The 12279-nt window shown below is 35.6% G+C and overlaps 1 protein-coding gene across 1 annotated transcript; it reads right to left on the minus strand.

Annotated features, from left to right (window-relative positions):
- Positions 1–652: 652 nt before the first annotated feature.
- On the minus strand, positions 653–9824 carry LOC121738509. Its single transcript, XM_042130608.1, has 9 exons — positions 9650–9824; positions 6564–6696; positions 4025–4150; positions 3180–3319; positions 2812–2985; positions 2136–2173; positions 1975–2034; positions 1215–1292; positions 653–919 (listed from the first exon to the last, which is right to left on the minus strand). Exons 1-9 carry the CDS (start codon positions 9719–9721, stop codon positions 679–681), a joined length of 1062 nt encoding a protein of 353 aa, XP_041986542.1. The 5' UTR covers positions 9722–9824; the 3' UTR covers positions 653–678.
- Between the last annotated feature and the right edge of the window lie 2455 nt (positions 9825–12279).

The raw sequence follows: 12279 nt of genomic DNA on the forward strand, positions 1-12279 counted from the left end.
AATATACCTAAATTTTGATTTATATTCGTTGTATCATTCATTCTAATTTAGAAAAAATCTTATACTGAAATCATGGAAATAAGAAAGTTAGAAAACGGTAATTTATCATCATTCGAGTCAGATCCTAACTAATCACTAATGAAATCATCACCAGGGATAGTAATTGTGAACTTATTGGTACTATAAAAGCATGCAAGTAAGATCTGTGAATGCATTCGAAGCCAGAAGTGGCTCCCGCGGAAAATTCAGAAAATAAAGCAGAAAAACCAAATCTATAGTAAAACAAATATTACGGAAAGTAAAAAGAACCTTTGAACATTATAATCAGATTTTTAACACACGAATATCGTACTTTTTTTCAATATTATACATCGTCAAAGTCGCATAAAATTTTACTTCGTATGTTTCATGCGCCTGCGCCGCTAAAAAGTGAAATTACATTCGCAGATGACATTTTTCCATCAGCAAAAAAATACGTTTCGATCCACGGAGTAGTTGATATAGGAGTGAAAATGTATAATCCATTCTCATTATAATAAAGGCAGAAAAAATGTTTATTCTGAAGAGCCAGAAATGGCTTCATATGCAGTAAAGGGTTAAACTGACTGACTCTTAAGTTTTTTGGGCAAGGCAGAAACAACAAAACACCGTATTAACAAGTAGATATTTATTTACAGCTTAGTATCCAGTCTTAAGCGCTGACTTTAGTCTTCTAGACTGCGGGGGACTGTAGTCAGGATCGGGGACGTACGGCGCAGGCGGCCACGGGTCTCGTCTCCAATTCGGGTCCTTGGTGGGCGTGGTGGGTGGTTTGACGGGAACCGGCCGCTTGGGTTCCTCGAGGTAAGAGAAGGGCCGGGAACCGACTGGCGCGGGTTCGCTGCGGTGCCACGAATTGGAGCGGTCGTGGGGACGATTACTGAAAAAAAGTTTAATAAATGTGTAGGGAAGGTCTCCTTATCGTTTAGATCGTTTTCTTACATGCGCAGTTACAAGGGTGATAGGGACTAAAGCTCCCAAAGTTACTAATGTACCTAAGTCCGTGCGCTAAGATCGCGCGGGGACCAATCTAAGTGTACCTAAGTATTTTCTATCTGGGACCGCGCCAGACACCTGGTTTCCAGTCGGAACTAAATTAAGTAGACCGATTTGAATGTAATGATTAGTTTTGATTCAAAGAGTCCAGTACATCCAAGTTAAGGAAGTATTCTTACTTGGACATATGCAGGGATTCCCTTATCGGATTTCTGTTGAAGTCCTCGTCGTGGCTATACGCGTTGTTTGAGTGGGGCCTAGAATATAGATATTTTGGTTAATATTATTAATGGAACTAACAAAAAAACTATAAAAACACGCTTTCTTTATTTTAATTTACTTGTTAACACATTTTTAATATTTAACATATTATTCAAATAAAATCAAAATCAAATTAAGTATTGTATTGTCATTGGCACGTTATATGCAATGTTTCGAATTAATTCGACTAGATATTATGTAAAAATCGTGCTCAAAGATTCAGTTACATACATATACAGCCCAAAGTTATAAAAGCGTGTTAAAACGAGTCGACTCATCGACTGATGATAAGCGTATCTAATAAACTGATCAGTATTCAGTAACTACGTCCTAGGTCCATAAAATAATTTAAAGCTTTAGACACCACTTATAACGAACTGAAAGGTTCCAATATTGGGTGATGCCTGAGGCATGCCCTTATCTCTCAGTATAATATACAAGACAATGACAGTCTGATCGTAAGACCTCGATGATCGTAAGTCTTGCTATATGCTATAATATAATATGGTAGTGAGGATGATGCCCTGTGGGCTGTGCTCCAGGTTAAAATGAAACGTACGGATAAAAATGTGCTTTCTCTGTCGTTGTTATCATTACCTATTTGTGACAGAGAAGGGATAATTATATTATTAGGCATAGAATAAATAAGCAAATAGCAGCAGCAGCAGAGAAACTTACCCACGCGCGTAGAACATTTCATTATTTTGTTGCCATGGGTCTTCCACTCGCTTTGGTCGTCTAAGAAATAATTGAAAAAAAAATTACATTTTATATAAAAAAGGACTTTATTATATTCACAACATTTAACATCAAAAGATCATAAAAATTCTCATACTCACTCAAAAGCATTAAGGACACCCAAATTATGAATGGAGTGCTGAAAAATACAAACGTCTCGTTAGGTAAGTAAACTAACAGCAGCTATTCATAGTACTAACATTACGTTATGAAAATATGGACGGGCATTTTCACCTCCGAGCAGTGCCGGATTTATATTTTTTATGAGTGTAGGCCACTTTATTTCCGCCGCCCCATGTACGAAATCTGCCGCCCATAGGCAGCCCCCCTAGGACGCGGCCTATACGTCCTAATTATACCTACTTACTTATATTATTTTTTAAATTGTTTTATAAGAACCGTTCAAAATTTACGAATGAGGAATTTCATGAAACATTACGATACTCAAACCTCTGTTTACGACAAAGGTCAAGAGGGATTCAAAAAACGTGCAATGTAAGGTATACTATTCATAATAAAATCGGCCAAGTGCGAGTCGGACTCGCCCACGAAGGGTTCCGTAGCATTATTATAAAAATTGTGTTTTTTGTATGTTGTTGTAGTTATTCGTTGTTATTGCGGCAATAGAAACACATAATCTATGAAAACTACAGAAGTCTACCTAAAGCGTTTCTTGAGATACAGGCTGGAGACAGACAGACGGACGAACAATGAAGTCTTAGGAATAGGGTCCCGATTCTACCCTTTAAGTACGGAACAAAAAAAAAGAGTATTTACCACATTGTCGTTCCTCCTCTGGTGTCTCACAGCGTACACAGCCAGCACGATCAACAGGACTATATTGATCGCGTGTATGATGTACCCCTTTAATGATATCGTCATGAGGAGCAGTAATCCTAGTCTTATCATGTCCTTCTCATAGTTCATACCCAGACCTGGCGTGCTCATTGCCTGTAAAATAATTGCAGGCTTTAAAAAAAATAGATCTTCTAGAATATGTAGGCATAAACTAAGAAAGGATTTTTAAAAAAGTTTAATATAAGAAATACAATTTTAAGCGGGCAAAGACTATGGAAAAACCAAGTTAATTTGGATGTCGTTAAACAATCTGAAGCTTAAAGTAAAATACGCTTAAAAGTACGTACCAGCTCACTTTGAAGTAGGGTGTGGTCCATTCCAAAGTGGATAGCCAAAGTCAAGTCCACCACTAGCATAGCAACATACACTCCTATGTGTACACACGAGTATATATTTATTGTCGAACTGCCTGTCTCGCTGTTTGCCACTGAAAACATATTTTACACATAAACCAGCAGGCAGCAGTTATTTGCAAAGAACGAAAATTGTAACAGAGGTCATCCATTAGCCACGTCAAACACAAAGTGGGTAGTAACTCAAATATAGTAATTTATATTCTCGTATGGGAAATGGTCTTGGTATTTGTATGAGAATTGCGATGGCACCCGGACTCTTAAGTGATTCATGGAAGGTCCCTTAAGAGGATACACCAGGGGCGTGAGAAATTGAAAATAGGTATTTGAAAATGTATTGCTGTCTCACCAATCTCAAGTCTCCCACCGCAGAGCGCGATAGAGACAACACGACAAAAGTTCTAATAAAAGAACATAAAATCTTCGATTCGTTGTCCGCTGATTCCTTCTCCAAAACTTAACCGATTTAAGTACTTTTTTCGTTAAGAATTAAAGCAAGGCTTGAGCTGTGTCCCTATGTTTTTTTTTTGTATATTTTACCCAGTTTTGTTTTCTGGGTGTTTGAACACAGAGGAAAATCTTGTCATTTTTTGGGTTTTTGGACGTTCTTATCTTTTTTAATATTAAAATTATGAAAAATAAAACATAGAGACGCTAATAGTGGCCATAGATATTCAGGAAAAAAATCATAACTCTACCGGCACTATCCAGGGTGGAAACAGGGGACAGCGTTTGTATGGGAAAACGGCGGTGTGGACTCCTCTTAACTAACTACGTACCTGCAATGATGGCGATGGAAGAGCACAGACTGAGCACGGAGAAGGAGAGTATGATCGTGATGAGTATAAAGACAGAATGTGACTGCGTGATGCCGCCATATCTGAGTGCGTTCTCACAATCCGCACCTGGATAATACAACATAAAGGATAATGCTGCAATGTTTTCACGCTAGAGGTTGGCTAAAGGCAGCGCCAGCACAGAGAGAAAACAATAAAACCGGCCAACGCAATTTAGGGTTCCGTAGTACTTAGTACCTACTTACCGCTAGTTTTTGTAAATTTTTGTATGGTCAATGAATGTACTATCAGAGAAGTTGATTCCTATGCAAATCGGGGACCTAAATAGTTTGGTTGCGTTACGTCAAACCCAGCTGACAGATCACAATTAACATTGAATTGACATATTCGACCAAATAATAATAATAATAATATATATTATAATAATATCTATGGACGCTTCACACCACGTTAGTCTGGCCCCGTGGTAAGTACCTGAAGGACTTGTGTTACGGGTACCAGACAACGGAAATATATTTTATACTTTTATACTATACATACATTTAAGATTTTTATTATATGATACACATATTTAATACACATCCATGACCCAGGAACTTTGAAAACTTTTTGTTCCGTCGGCGGGATTCGAACCCGCGACCCACGGCTTGAGCTACCAACATGCTCACCACTGAGCCACAGAGGTCGTCGAAAAAATAACATTGGTCTATCAATTGCATAGGAATCAACTTCCTCGATGGTACATTTATAACGTGTTTTACAGTTACTAGCATCATCTCAGTTCCGTTCAAAGGAATTTGTTTAAATTCCTTTGAACGGAACTAAGATGATGTGAACGAAAAGTTCCTTTATAGGTACGTCGCATAATTATTTTTTTTGATCAACTATTATCTACTCCAGCCTGCCTAGCATACGCCAACGAGATATGTCACTCTCGAGATAATTAAAAACTACTCGCCTCATAATGTCCAAATCTCGACATTATCTCGACAAAACTCTATAAAAATGTGTTATTTAGATGATAGATCTACGCGAGAAAAAATGTTTGTCATGCTAGGGTCAATAGAGATGAAAAGACAAACCATCAAACATCGAGAAAACATGTAGAGTGTAGAGTAAGATATCACGTTGGCGTATGCTAGGCAGGCAGGGCTTCCCAAACTTATTTGTACTGTGACGCCCTTGGGACTTTGCCATTTCTTTACGACGCCCCTCAAGTGCCCTTAACCCAGCCCCAAAAAATAGGTACTTACTTTCTTTTTTTCTAATTTTAGAACCAGCCTACATAGGTTATCAATTATCATATAAACACTATTTATTTATATTTTTATTAGGAAATAATGACCAAATCAAAACATAAGCATAAAAATTAAAAGAGATATTTATGAAAGATATATTTATGAAAGATATTATGATTGACTGTGTGACTCGATTTGGTTGTGTTGACATGTGACGCCCCTGGGACAGTATCGCGACGCACAGTTTGGGAAGCCCTGATCTACTCAATAACTTTTGAAGGCTTTGTAGGTCCTATAGTCTCTGAGCAAAACCGAGGGCAGACAGACGGACAGACAGACAGACGGACGGACAGACCTTGTTGACTACGGACTAAACAGTGTTGTTCGGCGTTTGACAAAATATATTCTGTCAATATTCTGATAAGACGTGTACGATGTGAAACATGTGGATTTTAGTCGGATTATTTTTTGTTATCACCATAAAGTTAATATTCCGATAAGTATATTAACTTTATGGTTATCACTTAACTGTATGTGCTAGTAGCGCCCTCTGCTCCAGCGTTGGCGTAATATGCCCTATTTTAAAAGCTTGAAGAAAATAAAATCATCTTCATCAGATGACTTCTACATAGCTTAGAAAATAACGCTTTCGGAATTGTACCATAATATGATACTATCTATACTCCACTCGGGCTAACTTGTCGCTAGCGGTCGTTGACTCCCTGTCAAAAACTTGTCATATTCCATGTAAACCGCGATTGACAATAAAGTGTCAGATATTGTCAATCGTGGTTTTATATGGAAAATGACAAGTTTTTGACAGATAGTCAATGACCGCTAGCGACAAGTTAGCCCGAGTGGAGTATAAGCGTAGTAAAGTACCTACTAAAAATCCTATAGCCCATTTCAAAAGTACCTAATATATTATATATACACAGTTTTATTTTATTTTTAATGTAAACAAAAATGTAACTCTCCAAAGTCAAAATGGCTATAGAATTATATCTGCTTGGTTGATATGTGACCATTTAATTGGTATTATAGTCTCCTAAGCTTTGAGTTTCTCCCAAATATTAAAGCTGTACCCAACATGAACGGGAGACCCGGTAGCGTAACTATAACTTGGCTTGACACGCTACTACTTCTAGATCCGGGGCCCGTGGCAAATTAAAATAAAACAATGTATAAAATTTTTGGCCCTTTTTGGTCGTGGCATTTTGCCAGCTCTGCCACCCTATAGTTACGCCACTAGGGGGACCGGTTCGACGATATTTTGGACTTACTCTGAATGTAGACTCTGTAGATGGTGGTGAGGAAGTATTGAGAGCCGTCGGTGTTGGACAGCTGACCAGCTGAGCAGTCAAACCGGAATATCAGAGCTACCGTACATAACGTTATGTACGCGAGGGAAGTTAGCTGAAAAATGGGCATATAGTGGCTGTACAAATCATTCAGTACTTAAAGTCAATTTCTGTGAAAGAATAATATGGATAAGACATATGAATCAAACACTAAAATCTAAATAGAGCTAGAGCAGGGGTTCTCAAAGTGTGCGCCGCGGCGCCCTGGTGCGCCGTAGAATTAAAGAAGGGCGCCGCGCCTTGAGTATAATATAATTTTGAATTTGTCCTTACTAATTGGTAAAATCAAGGTTTACATTGTCTTAATAAAATAATTTACTAACTCTATGTTATTCGCTAGAGCATAATAATATTAGTTATTACCTAGTTAAGTGTTACTAATTAAAGCACACGCTATTATTTGAGTTAGTGAGAAGAAATTGTTTAGCGGGAAGCATCAGAATGTTTAAAATTATATTACTTACCCCATTCCCCATTATAACATTGTAGATACGGAAGAGAGATTATTAAAGATAAAGCCCTGAGAAATAAAATAAAAACCGGCCAAGTGCGAGTTGGACTCGCCCATGAAGGGTTCCGCAGCAACAATAAGGTTTATGTTTTATGAAATTAAAAGGTTTTTGATTTATTTTTATGTTTCAGTTGATTTAGACGCATAGGTTAGATGAAAAAAAAATTTTTTTGTTGGTTTTAGGTTTACCATTTATGACGTATAAAAAAAACTACTTGCTAGATTTCGTTCAAACCAATTTTCGTTGGTAGTTTTTATAGTATAATGTACATCATATATTTTTTTAGACTTACCTTGCCCCTACTTTAGAAATTAGAGGGGACACACACACACACATTTTACCACTTTGGAAGAGTCTCTCTCGCAAACTATTCAGGTTAGAAAAAAATTGACAACTCAACATGATTTTTCAAGACCTATCCATAGATATCCCACACGCAAACCTTAGATGAAAAAAATAATTTTTGTTTTAGTTGTACCTATGGGACTCCTAAAATTTATAATAATTTTTCCATTTTTGTATCAAAATCTGAATGCGGTTCACAGACTACATCTACTTACCAAGTTTCAATAGTATAGCTCTTATAGTTTCGGAGAAAAGTGGCTGTGACATACGGACGGATAGACAGACAGACAGACATGACGAATCTATAAGTGTTCCGTTTTTTGCCATTTGGCTACGGAACCCTAAAAATATAATATTAAGGACGATCAAATCGATAAACGGTAGGTCTCGCTGATTCTACATATTTTGTAGATTTTTTTAAAGTTTAAAGTAAGTATAATTATTACTTAATTTTTTAGCAAAAAGTTTATCTTTCAGCTTTCAGAAATGTAAATTATTATACCTACCTATAATAGTAATTAGTAAGTAGTCCGTACATAGTAAAATTACAAATTATTTTTCAAAATATCTATTATTATGTATTATAATTTAATAGGTATTATGCCTTACATCCGCGCATACCGATAGATATAGTATCGATCGTGACAGATAAGTTGATAAGTTGTGAATTGTGATGTAAACACCACACTAATAAGCGAATTAACTAAGTACACATTATAATAGTTATACAGGAACATAGCATGGATAGGACTATGAAAAAAATGTCCACAGGGCACAGGCCACACTAGCCCAACACGGAACCTCTTTTCGGGAGTGCATTAAAAACAATATCGCAATGCGAAGTATTCGTTTTATTATAAGCAATCTATACATCTATCTATACATATAAATAAAATTGGAGTGTCTGTTTGTAATATTGAAAGAACCGTTTTTTACTAAATGCATATGAATGTATATCACATTTTACTGATGCGGACGAAGTCGCGGGCAACAGCTAGTATAACAATATAACCTTCAGTATAATATCTACATTAAACCACGGAATATATATTATATAATTAGTACCTTTGATTAAACTTAGCTTTAATCACTATTCACTAATCAATATTATTAGGAAATTATATTACATAAATGACAATTAATTAACAATATCTAAGGTGATTGCTTATAACATGTAAACTTATTGAAATAAGTACTCCTCAATTATTAAAAGCGTAGCATCCATTCGCACTTGATATCACACTGCAAACTTAACATGAATGAGTTGTCATGAGTCGCAACTCGTAACTGACTCACAGAAATAATTCTTCGTTCAAGTCACTTTTAGATTTCTCAGGTCTAGGTCTTCAAAGAAATGAAACTTGGAAATTCCCGCATTGTGACTTATTGAAAATGAAAGAAGTTATGAAAATTCATAAAAATTAAAAGTTTCAATTATTGTAATGTGAAATAGGTACTTACTTATCTGAAAAAAAATCGTATGAGTCACATCATAATAATTATTACGAGTAGGTAGGTCACATAAGTAGTAGTAAGTACTTATTATTATCATTATTCGCATAATTATGGGTATTTCTGTAATGCACATTCGCTTGGCAGAATTAATATTTTATTGCCTAAATGGTATCAAAATTAGAAATAATTTGTACAAGAGTATCCTTGTGTTGATACAAAAATGTTTTCGACAGCTACGATACAGATATTATTAAATAGTTAAGAACATAAACTATGGTCCTCGCATATAAAAATTATTTATTTTGGTTTTAGTTATTTCACATTAACCCATCAATTCCCAAGCGGCACCCGGCTGCCCTATAACAATTGAAAATATATTGTATCTGCGATTCCCACTATCGAACTTCTATATCAGACGGTTGTAATAAAGGTAAGAGGACACTAGGAATACGCTAGAATAATGACTGTCATCAATGCTAATTGCTAACACAATACAAAATAACTTCGCAAAGTCGAAAAATATATGAGAGCGGGATTTCCCCGTTTCCCGTTCCCATTTTACGGTCCGTATATTGTTGATTTACGTCGGAGTTACTATGATACTTATACACCCGGCATAAAGATCTGAACCAGAGGTAAAAGAATTATGAACATAGCAATAAAACATAACAAAGAAAGGTTAAAACTAGAACTTACTATGGTCAGTCCTCCAGAAAGAATAGCGGCCAGCACGAATTGCTCCGGAACTCTATGGTTGTTTCTGTTCATTTTTAACCGACTTCTCAAGGAGGTAGGTTATTTTATGGATATTTTTTCACTATACACGTCATTCGCGGCCGCTCGGTGTACGTAAAGGAGTGTATCGGGCATCGGCGGTCGCATCACGATAATTATTATCGGTTTTAATAAACAATCGTATCAATTGATAGTGATTAATATGTACAGTTTGATATTTTCATGGACACCACACGCCACACATACTTAATGTGCTTGCAAAATCAAGGGTACGCTGCGTTAGCACTTAGCGGGTTCCAAACGCAAGGAAATCTGTCCCTTTCATATCCTTTGGGCTTTGTGCATAATATGCGCATAGGAAATAAATTAAAGATTATTTTACTATGGTAGAGAATTTGGGAAGTTTAGGTCGGCTTAACCATCGACTAGATACAATTAAATCATCATGTCCTAATGCGGACTACAGAAGAGAAAAATGCACATTGTAATTTGTATTTCACTTTGACCTTGCCGCACTACCACCTAGTTTAACCTAGTAAAATTAGTTTCTTTGTATTCTATTCAACCAATTCAGGCTATTTTTGACCCCCTATAACTTCATTGTGGATAAACCAACAAGCCTGAATTTTGAGGTGCTAAGCAAGCATTCTATAAACACGGTATATTTAAAATTTCATTCAATTTTCACCAGTAGTTTAAGAACTATAACTTCTTAAAGTTTCTTAATTTTGTCACTGACTGACTGACTGACCGATCACCAAAAGTGTAAGGCACTTCTAGCAGACATAGAACCTTCATATTTAGAATATAATTAGTGTTTAGTATCTAAATCAAGGAAAAATTCAAATATTTCAAAATTTCTGTCCAGTTTTCTAGATACACTAACTTCGTAAATAACTTTGTAATCCGATAGAAATGTATAGGATTACAAAGTTACATTTGCGGTTTATGAATCATTGTACCCGTACCTTCAATATCTCCAGTTTATCGTCGGTAGAGAGATATCTACCTTGTTTAGAGTCTTAATTAAGGGAAAACCTAATAAAAATTTCATAATTACTGTCCAGTTTTCTTCTTCTTTCTCTAACTTCGTGAATAACTTTGTAATCCCATATACATGTATAAGATTACAAAGTTACATTAATTGCAATTTTTAAATCATTGTACCGGTACCGTACGTATATTCGAAGCAGTAATAGCTGTTGTAGGTAGGTATCTTTATAATGTATGAAGCACAGGCTTTTGCCCGCGGCTTCGCTCGCGTGGAATTCAAAAATCGCGTAAAATACGAATATTCTTGTAAACCTCCTTTGGAAACCTGACGTTTTTCCAAGACCTATGTTACTCTTCATCCTTTCAACTAAGTCTACGTCAAAAATCAAGTCGATTGGTTGCTTCGCTAGGCCGTGAAGGAAGGACAATCAAACAAACAAACAAACACACTTTCGCATTTATAATAATATTAGTATGGATATTGGATAGTCATGAAAGGCAAGTAGTATAGTAATACTGTATACATAATGATTATATTATTATTAATTGTTAGTTTTATTTGTTTCTTATAAAAATCGTTATTGATATTTATAGTAGTAAATGGTAAAAAAGGAGAAAAGTAGGACTCTACAAAAAGAAGTGAGATCCCATCAAAAACATCCTGTAAAAAAACCAAGTCTCGCAACTCAGTTTTTATACCGTAAAAATTTATGAGATCCATGCAATACCAAGTCGGTTAATTTATTCAGTCCCTACCTAGGGGACCTTCTGTCTCAAGTTATTACGTAAGTTGTTATCATATCAATATTAAAAATCTTTTACGTTTTAAATAAATAGATCGACTTGGACATCGCATGAAAACACAATGTATCTTACAATTTATACACAAGTAATTATTATATTATCATTAGATTGTTTAGTCTTTTGGGCTCCATGCGATGTCCAAGTTGATCTATTTATTTAAAACGTAAAAGATTTTTAATATTGATATGATAATAACTTACGTAATAACTTCAGACAGAAGGTCCCCTAGGTAGGGACTGAATAAATTAGCCGACTTGGTATTGCATGGATCTCATAATTTTTTACGGTATAAAAACTGACTTGCGAGACTTGGTTTTTTTACAGGATGTTTTTGATGGGTTTTTTTTACAATTCTATAAAAATGGAATCAAGCTGGTTTCAGACTACACTATAACATAATAGCATAAAGTATATGGCTCATGCAAAAGAATATCGCACACCATATTATAATTATGGTAAGTATTATATTATAGCGTAGTCTGAAACCAGCTTCAAGAATGTTCAAGAGCTAGTTTTTTGTACAGTGTTGGCCATGCCAACTGATCGAACACATAAAAAAAGTGTATTTGACACTGCCATGACGCTGCCAATGTCATTAAATACACAACTAAACATTTTTAAATCTACTTTATTTATTCGGTAGTATTATTTTGGTAGTATTGTTATGACTACTTCAAAAATAAAAAGTGGTTTACGCCATAGACTTAATATATTTATAGGTTTATGGTTTACGCCATAGACATAATATATACTGTCGTAGTTTACGCGATGCCAAAATGTGATGTTACCTGAGG

Source organism: Aricia agestis, chromosome Z (assembly GCF_905147365.1).
Source record: "Aricia agestis chromosome Z, ilAriAges1.1, whole genome shotgun sequence".
In the NCBI taxonomy this organism is placed as follows: domain Eukaryota; kingdom Metazoa; phylum Arthropoda; class Insecta; order Lepidoptera; family Lycaenidae; genus Aricia; species Aricia agestis.